This window comes from Mustela erminea, chromosome 4 (assembly GCF_009829155.1).
Source record: "Mustela erminea isolate mMusErm1 chromosome 4, mMusErm1.Pri, whole genome shotgun sequence".
Classification (NCBI taxonomy): Eukaryota; Metazoa; Chordata; class Mammalia; order Carnivora; family Mustelidae; genus Mustela; species Mustela erminea.
In genome coordinates, this window is record NC_045617.1 from 7,458,647 (window position 1) to 7,472,745 (window position 14,099).

General features: G+C 41.4%; 1 protein-coding gene across 2 annotated transcripts in view; it reads right to left on the reverse strand.

Annotated features, from left to right (window-relative positions):
* Positions 1–14,099, reverse strand: part of SLC22A3 (solute carrier family 22 member 3) — an 89,105-nt gene that overhangs the window by 33,422 nt on the left and 41,584 nt on the right. For both annotated transcript variants that reach the window (XM_032338548.1, XM_032338549.1), the window contains exons 2-5: positions 12,265–12,368; positions 9,945–10,099; positions 8,314–8,482; positions 7,344–7,461 (exon numbers count right to left, since the gene is read on the reverse strand). In XM_032338548.1, coding sequence (XP_032194439.1) covers positions 7,344–7,461; positions 8,314–8,482; positions 9,945–10,099; positions 12,265–12,368 — 546 coding nt within the window. The remainder of the gene's footprint in view (positions 1–7,343; positions 7,462–8,313; positions 8,483–9,944; positions 10,100–12,264; positions 12,369–14,099) is intronic.

Sequence of the window (14,099 nt, forward strand, 5' to 3'; positions counted from 1 at the left end):
TGATGCTCTGGAACATCCTCCCCTCCCCTGTATGGGTTAAATGAGAGTCTACTGACCAGGAAGATTTTAGGCAGAATTCCCTTTAGTGAAAGGAATTCATCATTTAATCACCAGCTTGGGAAAGGGGCTGACTCTGGAGTCAAAAGTCTATCAGTACTATTTTTTTGGCTTTTTAAATGTAGCACTATTTCTCTTTTCATGCAGCATTTTTCTTGAAGCAGCATTTCCCCTTTCCATGCAATATTGTATTTTCTTTTTTAGGTTAAGGTGTAGGAAATAAATAAACAACCCATTTAAGTATAGGCCATTTGTAGAACTCAGGATATTTGTGAAAACGTATTTAGGTACAAAACTACTAACTCTCAGTTCCAAAGGTCCGTTTTAGCTATATGGAGTGTCCTGTCATTTTTTAAAAGATTTTATTTATTTATTTATGAGAGAGAGAGAGCACGTGCACATGCATGAGTAGGGGTAGGGGCAGAGGGAGAGGAAGAGAGAGAATCCCAAGCAGACTTGGCGCTGAGTGTGGAGCCTGGCATGGGGCTCGATCTGACAACCCTGAGCTGAAATCAAGAGTCGGACATTTAACCAACTGAGCCACCCAGGTGCCCCACGTCCTGTCGTTTTTAAGCATTCAAGAATATTCTAAATGAAAGCTAATGTGGTAGCATGCATTAGACAGTAACAACTTTTACATGTCATTTTTGAGGATCATGGCTTTGTTGGGTGGATTAGCACCATTTATTCTCTGTGATGTCAAAGAATGAAGATTTAATCCTATTAAGGGAAAGCAGTGTATGAGTTTCCAGTGACTTTCTGTCCAATATCCTTCACTAGTTTCTAGACTCACACCTTTCTGTCTCTTGACAACGGGAACTGGACTAGAGCCCCCCTGGGGCACTGCTTGGGATTAAGTTACGTTTTCTGGATCTTTTGAAATGAATTAAGTGAAGACAGTATTCCATCCCAAGCCTTGGATGGCCATTAAATATAGCATTCACAAAGACAGTACAATAACTGGACTGAAAACCATACCCCACATGGGCTTCATGACAGCCAGAATCATGGTGTGGTTCCTTCTTTGGAAAAACAAAAATTGTGTTTATAAAATCCCCCCCTGAAAGGAACTGTCATAAGCAGACATTCCCAAAGCTGGAAAGTCCCTCTCTGTAGACATATCGGTGTCTGCATGACAATTCATTACCATACAATAAAGATGCCAGTGATTAGGAGTTGGACGTCTCTCTCTCTGGTAAGTGAAGCAATCTGAAACTTAACCTAATACTCCCTAACGAAGTTCTAATCTTTTTCTATTTTCTATTTCTTATATATTTATCTAACAGTGGGATCATCAGTGATGACCCCTGGGGATCAGAAAGCGCAAATGTCCGTTCTTGATGTTCCCTAAACGTGCCACCAGGGAAACCACCGACGGGTGTGTGTTTATGCATGACTGGCTACCAATATAACACCCAGTACTTATATGTTAATAAGTTGCAGACTAACTATGAACAAAACTATATCAGCATATCATTAAAATAGGGAAATTATAGTCAAGCCTTATAGGTTTGCTGGGCCAACAGAGGAAAACAATATCACGAACAAATATGGACACACTCAGTTCTAGGCTGCTAGAGGCTCCTTGTTAACTAGAGCTGCAACATACTCTTTTCCATGAACATATCCACACGAAGAAAAGAAGTGGAAGAGTAGGGGAGGAGAGGGGTCTATATAGGATAACGGCTTTTAAATCCTTTAGAAAAAAATGAAAGCAAAACCAAGCCACAGTTACTACCTATGTAGTTGTATAACCTGGGTCCGTAAGTGACAAAAGATATTCAACCCGTATATTGGTTAAATAATGTTGCTTAACAACCATCAAGCTTAGTGACATAAAGTAATAAGCATTCATTTCACTCATATGTTTATGGGTTGGCTGAGAGACAGCTGATGTAGGTTTGGGGAAGTTTTGCTAAACAAGCTCTACTCCGGACGCCTCTCAGCCTCCTCTGGGGCTGGGAGACAAGCCTGGGAATATTCTTCTCATGGTGATGGCTAAAGCACAGAGACCAAGCCCAACCGCACAGATCATTTCAAGATTCTACTGCAGCACGTCTGGTGGTAATCTACCAACAGCTAAAGCAACTCACATGGTCAAGCTCAAAGTCAAAGGGCAGGACATACATTCTACCCACCATGGGATCAAAGCAAGTTACACTGGCATGCCCGATATCAAAGGAACCCCGAAGCATTTTCATCCAATGGAAACGAGGGGGAGGACACGAATATTTCAAACAATAACCTAAACGAGCCCCTTCCTCGGTCACCTCAACAACTAAAAATGTGTCGAATCACTAAACCCTACCCTGGCAATTGACACAATGCGGTTAGCTCTATATCAGTTAGCTTTGGCCACAAAGACAAACACCCTCCAATCTCCGAAACACATTGAGACACATTTCGCAGACTGTAGTTTACTGAGAAAACAGTTATTTCTTGGCCACATTCCAAGTGGCCGCTCTAGGTCAGCTTCTGCAGCTCTGCTCCAAGTTGTGGCTCTTCTCATTCCGAAACCCACACTGAAGGAACACCACCAATTTAGGGTATGCTATTCTTGTGGGAGATGGAAAGGGCAAGAGAGCGTCAGAAACGCATGATGCCTTTACAGCTTCTGCTCTGAACTGGTGCCTCAGACCAGCAAGTCAGACGGCTGAGCCTGACTCAGTGGGGAAAATCCGTGTGCCCTCAGAGATGCACTGCTGTGAGTCCCACGGCCACGAGAGGGGGTGTGGGATCCTCCTACAAAAAGGGCTGAAGATCTGGGAACAAGAACACATCTGTCACAGCACCACTTCATGATAAGGAAAGGTCCTTGAGCAACAACCCCCGCTCTCCACTACTTACCCGGAGATCTAGTCTACTATGATCAAAAGCCCGAGCACTCTTCAATACTTGCCCGCTTTCTCATCTACTTTGAGAAATACACATTCAGTTTTTAGGGCAATGCCGTCTCTTCAGACCAGCCAGCATCATCATGCGATGCATTGTTCAATCGTATACATGGCGCCGGGTGAGCGTGCAAAGTTGGACTGATCGGTAACTTACTAGGTGTGAGGCAAGAACCAGCGCACTCCAGGTAACAGGGAGGAAGTAACCTCAAACTGATGCTAAAGAGAAACTTAACTGCAACATGTAAGAACTTGACCTTACGAGCAAATCTGCGGGGACCACCAGGGCAGGAAACAGGGCTATCACCAACATGCTCCCCAGGTCAGAGGATGCCTGTGGATGCTCCGGCGGCCTCAGGACACACTGCTGTGCTACAGTTATGCCTGAGCTGTAAGGACTGTTGACATGCTAATAGTTTGCTTTTATTTTTTCAAGTGTGCCTTAAACATTGCAAAGGCGCCTGTGCATGTATCTAAGCTAAGTGTCCTTCTGCACTGGGTCACTGCCTAGTGTTTGACACTCAGCCCATCCTTCGATTCTTTCCAGTTTCTATACACTTTGATTCTTTCCATTTTTCTGTATTTCTTCAACTTCCTCTAAGTTCCACCCACCTGCCTCATTTGCATTGATTTTACATTTTTGGACTTTTCTCATCAGGGAATAATAGTTGCACTGTTGGTATATTCAGAGAGCCTGACGTTCTCATCACCTGTGTTTCTAGCTTCTAGCTGTGGCTTCAACCAAGTTGGAAGCTAGCTGGGAATTTTGGCAAATGGAAGCCTAGAGACCAGTGAGACAAACACCCAGAGTTTATTCGCCCATGAAACGAGTAACGTCCATATGAAATATAACTGAGATTATTTGCTGGGCGGCCAACCCTCAGAATAACCCACCTGGTTGAATGTTGCAATGAAATCCATCATACCTATTTCTTCCCATATCCTCCTCCTATTCACAAAGCCCAGGGGATCTGTGTAGCCCTAGATTGTGGTGAATTTAGGTTCTCTTCTGTAATACAGAGCGTCAATTTAAGCTAGGGCTTTCAATTCCCCCCTAAAATAGATGAGGATCTCTGGTACCAGGGATGGAACAGCCTGGGGTTGGGAGGTGGCTAAGGAAGACAGCATCACTGCCAGGCCTCCCACGTGCATCAAGCAGATCCTTTTCACTTCCTTCTGGCCTCACGGCAATCTGTGATGTGGTGATCAACACGTAGGATGAGGAGGGATTTGGACCGGTCTCGCAGGATGTGGTAACTTACATGATAATAACTTCTCTCAAAAGTCACGATTTATTGAAAAGAGGTTCTATGACACGTGAAGGCAGAGCACTGGATAATTAGCCTTGAGCATGGGAGCCCTTAAGGTTATATCCAGAAGCGGGGGTACCAGCTAAGGCAGCAAAGGATGCAGAAGGTTTGAAGGCACTATATAGACACAAGGTTTCAAGACGACCCTAACACTGATGTGGTCAATTAGTTAGTTGAGTCACCAAAAGTGAGTAATTGATAGTGGTATGCAGAAGTCATAATAGGACTGATTTTGGCCTTGGGGTGCAAAGCCTGCACTATTGGTCAGTACTCCTGAGTAATGTAAAGAGGTAATTTGCACATTATTATTCTTTGTGGGAACACTGGGATCCCTGAAATAGAAAATCATGGATTAGCCTATAATTTGACTGACTTCTGCTATTAGCAAGGAGTTTTAAACTGAAATGTTAATTCTTTCTCTTTTTGAAGACAATACTTGGCTTTTCTGCTTATGTTCTACAGTTTAAAAAGTTGAAGATGGATAGGTCCAAAACTCAAAGCACCCTTTGAGAAGTAGGTGATTTCAAGAGTAAGACCCTACAAGATAAGCCTGGAAAATATCATCGTGCTAAAGAAGCAAAGAAGCATTCTGGAACTCCTAGGGGTGTGACAGAAGGACCCCAGAACCATTAAAGAGGAGACTGGTTGGTCCAAAAATGGGGCAATTTGAGCACCAATAAAGATAATAACAAAACCTGTGAAAGAGTGAATTATAGGTTTAAATCCAGACATTCAGAAGGAGGCATCAAAAAACCCCACAACACACAAGTCACTGATTGCTGTTGGAGAATGCAGGGAACCAACTCGCTTTTTTGAAAAGAAATTACACATGTATCCTGCCTTTCCTGTAAGAACTGTAGCTCAGAGTGACCAAACAAATGATGGGAGAAGTTAGTCTTTATGTACGTATTCCAGTAACAGATGAAGACATAATGATAAAATGGGAATATTATCAATATTGTCATTTGCAACCTCTGATGAATTAATAAATGCAGGCAACAATGATCCATGGCAGCTTACACCACAGAAGAAGAGACGGGAAGACATGAGATGTTTCTTAACGGAAATGTACTAAGTCAGTTACGAAGGAGGATTGCCTAGAGGATCGCATCTAAACCTGATTTACCTCTAGATCTACCTGCCGACTGTCAGGGAACACAAGAGACAGAGGGTCATGTTAAAGGATCCTAAGGATAAAATTAACCCCAATTCAGACTGCAGAAAAGTCTACAGAAAAAAAGCCAAAAAGAAACTCTAACATTCTTTACCCCCAAGGTTGCAAGGAAAAGAAAAGAACAGGAACCTACCGACTAGAGACGGAAGAGGTTTATCAGCCCATCCCAGTACGCAATCAACAGGCATAGTGGTGGCTTGGGTGCTGAACTCCCAAGAGAAACTCATGTCTGACTTCAAACCTGACTTTCAAATGGGGATCATTTAACTGCTTAAAACCAGAGTTAACACGTCTTGAAGGCCACGGGGTCCATGATCTTTCACGAGCACAACCATGTCGCACCTTGAACTGCTTCCCCGCTGAAATGTCTCTAGAGTACTTGTGAATTAGAAGTGGGTCTGTGGGTGGTGGGGAGCAGCGTTGAACCAGACACCCGGGGACGTAAGAGCAGCTGCTTCTGGGACTCATCCTGTGACCACTCAGCAGTACTCACGACAACACAACACATGCCTAGTTAAGTGGTATTTATTTGCCTTCCTAAGCCACCAGCACACACTGTTTTTTTCTCTATTTTTAAAAACCTTGATGTTGATCTGACATATGCTTAACTCTGGGATTATGCGTGTAATGTCTTCAGGATACTGCTGAACGAAAAGCAAAAATATTTATTTGACCATGAAACTGAGTGCAGATTATCATACATTGGATCCAGTTGGGAAGACCAAGGTTAATGTGATGAGACCAGGGCAGAAGGCAGCAGGATATTTTTTTCCATAAAAGGAATCCACAGCCCAAATATGCTCAAAGAACAAGGATCGACTCATCTTCATGGTAAAACAGATCATGTTTTACCTTTACTGCATTGTGTACCCATGATCTGCAAACCCCAAGGCATATCCTTATAATCCAATGTAAACTGATTAGTTGAAACCTCTGTAAGTACAGAAGTTACCGCTTGCCACTGAATGTAAGAATGAAGGAAAAAGGTAGAAATCCAAATCTCTCTGGCCAAGTTCTGGGAGGTTGGGGATATGACAAGAAAACTAACAAAGCTTATTTTTTTTTTTTTATCAGAATGTTCTATCAAAATCAGCTTAGTGGTTAAAAAAAAAAAAAACTGATGTTAGCAACCTAACATTCTTCAAGGTTTTCATCAAAGATTCAATCTTCCAAAAACTGTTCTCTAATATTCATTTTATAATAAACCTCTGTTACTTTGTTTTTGCAGTAAAGCACTGCCATATATTTTTATATATTATTCTCTAATTATTCAGGTGCGGCCTCAGATATATCTCTGTCTTCAAAGGCATAGCAAATCTTCCCAAGAGCAAAGAATGAACTTGAGTCCCTCATTTCTCTTAGTGTAGTGGTACAGAAATATCAAAAAAGCCTTTGCTGGGAAAAAGAAGAAAAAAAAATGGAGGAAGAAAAGGAGGGAGGTGGGGAAGGTAGGCCAGCAGCACGTGCGAGTCTGAAGGCTGAATATTACACCGTTGCTCATGCTTTCATTCAAACAAATAGTATTTCCAAGATTACATTTAAAGACAAATCTTTAGACTACCCTGAATGTCAAGAAAAGATGTATAGTTTGTGTAAATTAAAATGAATAAATGACTTCATAGTATCGGGCCACAGCAAGTAAATACACAGTAAGTGTAATTATCCAAGGAACGTGGTGCAACTACTGAAAAATGGACCAAGGGACCAGCTGGCCTTCATTCTGGTGCTATCACAATTTCACAACCATGTCTTCTTTAATGCACCTTGTGATTCTTCCCAAAGGTTTTTCTTTTCTCCCTTTTTAAAGCCAAACTAAAAATGACTTAATCAGCTCTTTGATAATATGTACATTAGAGACAAATCAATTCACCCACTTTAATAATGCTTCTTACTAGTAATAAGTAAGATTACCTCTGAGTAATTTGGTGAGAGATATTTCCCATTGCACTTGGCAATGCTCCTCAGGATTTTTAATGCTTTATCTCCTTTCTTCCGTGTAATCAGCCAGCGGGGAGACTCAGGAACCACCCTGGAAAAAAGAGAACTTTTTTGAGTTTTATCTAGTAATTTCAACACCTAAAAGTTAATGGCTTGAATTTCTCTATCAAAATGGATCTTGTGATTAGGTATAAGTTTAGGAGATTCTGAGAGTTTAGAATAGACTCTCTGCAACATAAATTATCTAAAAAATTTTATAATGGAAGGGAAAAATGCTCACTTGATAACTGCATCATTGGTCGTAATAAAAATAATCAATATTGCATTTCATAATGTATAATCAAGTGTCCTTGATTATACATTATGAAAAGAGCTGGGATTTAATGAGCATTTAGGAAAAGATGAAGACCCAATTCATGTAAACTGATTGCCCTATATATTAAAATTAAATTAGAGGAATGATCAAAATACATTCACTACAATAAGAGTCAAATGCATATAACCTGTAGTTTTCTGATAACTTAATTTTCTCATGCTCTTAACATTTTCATATTCCTCAGGAGATTCCCAAATAATATTAATTTGCTTAATAGAACAGAGCGAAGCAAATCAATTTCATTGCATTTAATTTGCATGTTGAAATATTGGCAGATATGGTATGTTGCCTTATAGTGTTCAAGAAGATATTACAAAATAACAAAACATAATTAATACTTTATTTAGATTTTCTGCTTGGATACTTTGTTAATTTATTTTAATAACAACTATGAGTCAAATAATAATCTCTGTAAATTCTCAATTCTCTAGAAATACTCAAAGCCCATAGTCACTCTGGAGATGTTAGGAAATCTTAGTTGCTTTCATTTTCATGGTGGTTCAGAAGTGCAGACTCTACAATTCTTTGGAATAAGAATAAGTTCAATAATGACCAAAACCACTTTACCAGTAATAAAGGAGGAAGAGAAAGCTGGGCAGCGTTATGGCTAGCTGGATCCCTTGCCAATTTGGGATAAAGTAGGCAATTCCAGGGAGAATTATGATTCCAAGGGTGAAGAACATTTGGACCACTATTCCCACAATTCTCCTTTGCTTTGAACCTACTATTTCTGTTACTGAAGGAAAACAAACACAGAGGTTAGGGAAGCTGAAGACCAGCTCCAAAATAAACAAACAGAGACATTACATCTGTCATATCCATTAGTATTGCTAGAATGCTACCAAACTCTGAAAGGTACCACGACTTCCATACGTGCTGGCACTATGCTTTCTGCTCCCTCTCTCCTCTGCCAGTTATAGGCAAGCGGGTGCCACGCTCATCCCACACACCCAGGCCAGCACTCTTCTGGGTATACAAAGAACATATGTGTTGATTTTAGGAAAGCGTAAGTGATGACTATTTTATCAACACAGAACTAGAATCAACTGGTTAGCTTTCTATCACAGTAGTTCTAAAGATTTTCCTATTGTAGTCTCCTTAGGAGATTATTTGTAAGCATTTTTGAGCATTATAATCCTAAAAATAATTTTTTTCAAGATCACCACATAGTTTCTATTAAATGATAATTCTCCCCACAGCACTGGACTTTCCATTTATGTGATATTTCTTTAAAAATCACATGGGGGGATTTTACTGCATACCTTCTCCCCCTCTATCCCCCCAAACTCATCCTTTTGTATCTGTCATTCATTCTATTCTGACAATCCTGGGATGTGCTACCTTAGTGGTGCCCTAAGATCACAACTTTTAAAATTTCCTTAAAAATACTTCACACTCCAAAGTTATCCCTTCTGCCCCAGCCGGCGACAGGCAACCGCCCAGCACTCTCTCTCCTCCCCATATGAAAAGATCTTCAGAGGGTCCCCAAAGTGGGCACTGCTTGGGGATGAACTGTCTAGCAGTAATGAAAGGGACTAGAAGCCTAACGATCTGGAGCAATAATCAAAAACAAGCGAGCATCTCCCTACTCACAAATCCGCCGTGACCCTCAGAGCAGGTAGCTGGTCCTGAACCTCCCCAGAGACAGAAGCAAAGTAGCAGCCAGGACTTTTCTCAGTAAAATGAGCAAAGAGCAATGGAAAGTTTTTCTTTCTTTCATACCCTGAAGGTCAAACTTTCTAGTTACGTTTTTAGGTCAGATCTCCTTCACGGTAACAAGTTCTCCACTTGAGCAAAAGGAGTAGAATTAAGAAATAGTATCTGAGAACACAGGAATGTCATCTCAAACCCTATCACAGAAATACACAGAAAATGCATATTAAAAGTGTTTTAAGAACCACTGAAGTTTTTATAAAAATTGAACTCTAATGAAGCAAAGCAGTAAGGTGTTAGTGGTACGGCCATGCTAGAAAGTGGTTGGTTCACCCAAGTACTGTGTGATATTCCATATTTGGCAAGGTGGTGTTTAGTTTCCCAAGAGTCAGAATCTCACCCCCACACCTTCTTATCTGCAGAGATCATTACAGTAGCAGCCGCCAAGCCTCCACATACGAGCCCCAGGAGGGCTGACTGGCCGGCACCGCCCAGCCACCTGCCCCTGGCTGTCACAGAGACACAGAGGCGTAGCAATGTCTTACCAATCACGTAGCAGGTCATCCATGTCCCTTTTCCAAACACACCTTGTAGGAAGCGGAAGACCACAAACACAGGGAAATTGGGTGCAAATGCCACCACAACACCGGTGACGCCGACACCGAAACAGGAGATTAGGTAAATGACTAGTCTGCCGTACCTTTTTGAGAAAGAGAGAGGAAGAAGTCACCTTCAACGTTTCCTTCGACACAATGAGAAAGACTATCATTAGAAGTGTTGTGAAAAGAGGTTTAAGTACAAAAATTTCGTTTTTAAGACTGCATTACTGCCAGGTACAGGATTGTTGAAAATTCTACGTTTTGTTTTATAGCAAAACCAGGGCAAATAAGAACACGTGTGTCTGAAATAACATGACAAAATGTAAGGCACAGAATGCAATCTTCGGGATTGCAGTTTCCACAAAGATGTCGCTCTCCATCACGTCCAGTGCCCCCAGTGGCACAGCCTGAACACTTTATAGCATTTTTGTGAGTGGGGTGGGAAGGGGAAAGGGAGAAGGCTCCAGGCCCAGGCTTCCGTTTTGGCTCAGTCAACAGCCAGCCCTGCAACCTTGGGTCCATGTCTTCAACAATCCAAGACTCAGATTTTGTTTGTTTGCTTGTGGGTTGCCCCCCCTACCCCCTTCTACAATGAGGGTGTAGAGGCTCAAATGAGATGCTGATGTCTAGCTCCTTACAAACTAGAGACTTCACGAACAATGGGAGCTCTTCTTAAGTTCGGCATTTTATCCTCACCATTTACATAACTATGATTAGAAGCATAGACAAGAGGCACAGATCATTATGTGCCATATTCTGGGATTCTGATATTAAGTGGTTCGGTATAGTTGTGCCAAATTATTGTCTGGTGGAAGTCTGTTATCCATGACCTTTCAGAGATTTGAAAAAAAAATTTTCCTATAGAAATTCCCACCAAGTTCACATATGCAGCATCTTGCTTTGGTCAGCGGAGTGGAGACAGAAGTAGTCCTGGTTTATCTAGGTTTTGAAATTCACCGTCTGTCCTTCCTACACTGTCCTCTCCTAGCTATGTGGTCTATTAAATTGTTTCTTGTCCTTTCCTTCAACGACCTGAAGAAGAGAAGGAGCCGACGGATGGCTGGCCGGCGGTGAGGCAAGCTCATCCATGGGACTGTCCTCCTCTCCAAAGCGCTGAGTCATCTCTGAGGACAGCCACTCAGTCCCCTGCTGGGACACAGGTGGGAAAAGCCCTCCTTCCTTTAATTGAGTCACTTTCCTCTGGAGAATATGTTTGCTGATTGTGAGAGAGAAGCAGGAGAAAGGAGAGAGAGAGAGAGAGAAGGAGAGAAGGAGAAAGTCACATGCAGAAGAGGGGGTCAGGGGCTGCAAGAGAAAACTGATGAAGGAGCAGAGAAAGAAACCAAGGCTCCGACCCGCTCTGAAGTCCTGGTCTGGTTACACGCAGACCATCTATGGGCTAAAGCATTTGGGGCATTTTTATTGTCTCCAATGAGCTAATTAATAGCAGTGGGCAGTTCTCCAAGACATACCCTCAGCACTGCGCCCCGCGAGCATGGCCACAAGGACCCACCTGGGCTGGGCTAGCCTGACCGGAGCGACAATCAGCCAGACACGGCCAATAGCCAAAGCTTCCAACTCCTGTCCTAAGGGACATAGAAGGAATAAGCTACTGCCCATAGTTTCATAGTTAGAATTGGCATAAAGGAATGGAATGAAGAAAATAACCAACATCAATAATGTTTCAAACAGGAATATTTGAATAAAAAGCATGACTGTCCTCAGTATACACACTTACCTTGTCTGCCATTACCAGTATATTTACGAATATTAAATGATAGATAAAATTCTTTTAATGGTCTTTGGAAAAACTCTTTTCGTAGGGTTTTTAACTTGTAGAATAAAATACAGGGATTTCTTTGAAAAAAAACATTAAGTGAAACGTATTTGGAAGGGGCCGACTTTGGCTAAATTAATCAGGCCACAACCAGACTGGAAGCACACAGAATCGACTCTCCAGGGTTTGGCCAGCCAGCATCTGCCCCACGATGAAGCGACTGCCTTTCCTGTGTGGGTTTCCATTCCGATGCGCGCGGTCCCACCGGGAGCAGCCCCGTCCTTTTGTGCAGCTCCAGGAGTGAGGAGATGGAGCTGAGCAGGAGAGAATTAGTCCGACCAAATCAGCGTGAATGTCCCAAGTAGTACAATTAAGACTTTTTCCAAGTTTAGCAGAAATTGTTTTCTAATGGTTAACATCAAACATTTCCACCTCCACACGTGTGCATCATGTTCTAGTGCTGTCGATGGCTATCACACCTGCGCCTACCTGTCTGCAGCATAGCCCAAGGTGAAGGCTCCAGCCAAGAAGCCCAGGTTTAGGATGGCTTGTGTGAGGTCCAGCATCCAAGCATTGCCACACACGAGGTCAAACTGGGAAAACAAAGCAAATACACAGGAGATATGCGACCCTGCTTATCCTCAAGACACCCAATCTTCTGTCTCAGTCAACGATCGTTAAACATTTGCCCAAACACTCCTTAAAACTTTTAAATGTATCACATGCATATTCTTATATTGATATATAAATGTTTTGTCAGTTTCAATAACAGCCAAAGATGTAATTCACTGTATCCAACAGTCTAAATACTGGAGCCGTTAGCCAGCCACCATCACCCCATAAAAGCAAGCTATTCAATATTCTCAATCTGAAGTCAATTATTTTTTCTCTTTGAATTCTTATTTTTGTTCCCACATACTTACATCCTAATATTATAAGTAGAAAATGTTTTATTGTATTTTGCATTAATGTGTATGGCATTAATGGTGAGGTAAATAAATACTTCTGTGCGTAAAAATTATGTACATAAATTGACATTCAATTAAAAAATTTTCCCTGTGACACTGTCTCTAAATATCTGCATCCTTTCTCATTGGGTTATAATTACAGTTATTAGGCCACAATGGATGAAAACACAAAATATGAGGAATTTTGAAAAAGATTTATTGCATGGGAATAACATTTTATTGGAAATGTACCTCTGTATTTCTAGAAGAATGTTAAGAAAAGCTGGGGTTTTCCAGCTAGTTCATGTAATCTGCAGAGGGACACTGTTTATTACCAGAACCACTTAAAGCTAAACACCAATTCTGTTCCCTTTTCTCATTTTTAAAAATGTGTGTGCCAGAAAAACTTGTTTGTATAAGTAAATTAATGAGAATGGAGAGAGTTTAAAGCAACATCATTCAGTTCTTCTGGCTCCTTCTCAGGTACATGCTGAGACTCACAGCAATCTCTCATCAAAATCAGTTTTACTTTTCTGTTAACTAACAGGCCATTTAAGTTCTCCTATAATTCAGCTACATGGAAGGAAAAGGAAGCCACCACACTTACAAAAAGTTGTTTCATCAAATACTAAGGCAATTTACTTTCTTCAGTACCTTCTTAGTACCCAAACCAACAGTCCAAACTGTCCTGTTGGTTGGTTCCCCACAGGTTTTTAAACCTCAGGTTGGTGCATCAAAGAGGGGCAGGAGAGAGGTAGGATTCCTTTAGCAAAGTGGGAGAAGCTCATTAGGAAAAAGGACCTGTATCTTCATTGTACTCAGGAAGATCCAATTTGGATCTATAGGAGCTGAGGCTCTTGGCAGTGGACTCGCTTCAAAGTACCCTGACACTCCACCCTGTGACTGTCTTTGTGTACCTCCAAATGGCAAGCTTGCCCCAGCTTGAAGACCTTTAGTAAATACACATGCATTAGCAAACTGTCACACTTATTTACGGAACCCAACTTCTTGTCTTGGTTTTATAGCTAGTGATCTGTCACTTAACACAGCTGGAAAAAACCAGGAGCGTGAGTAGCTAGCCCACCTCACAGAGTTGCTGGAAAGACTTACAGAGATTAAAAAAGTAAAAAAGATTTACATATACACATGTTAGTAGGAACTGTGGTGATTTAAAGGAGTTTTATCATCCATGTAGGTACTACTTTCTCAGGACACAACGGTTTTATTTTAAGTAAACTTGCAGATGATTAATTATCTGAAATAAGTTCCCATTGGAATTAAATGTACAGAGAATGCAATTAGAGGACAGCCACACACCAAAGAATGAAACTGGATGGCTTTTTTACACCATATACAAAAATAAACTAAAAATGGATT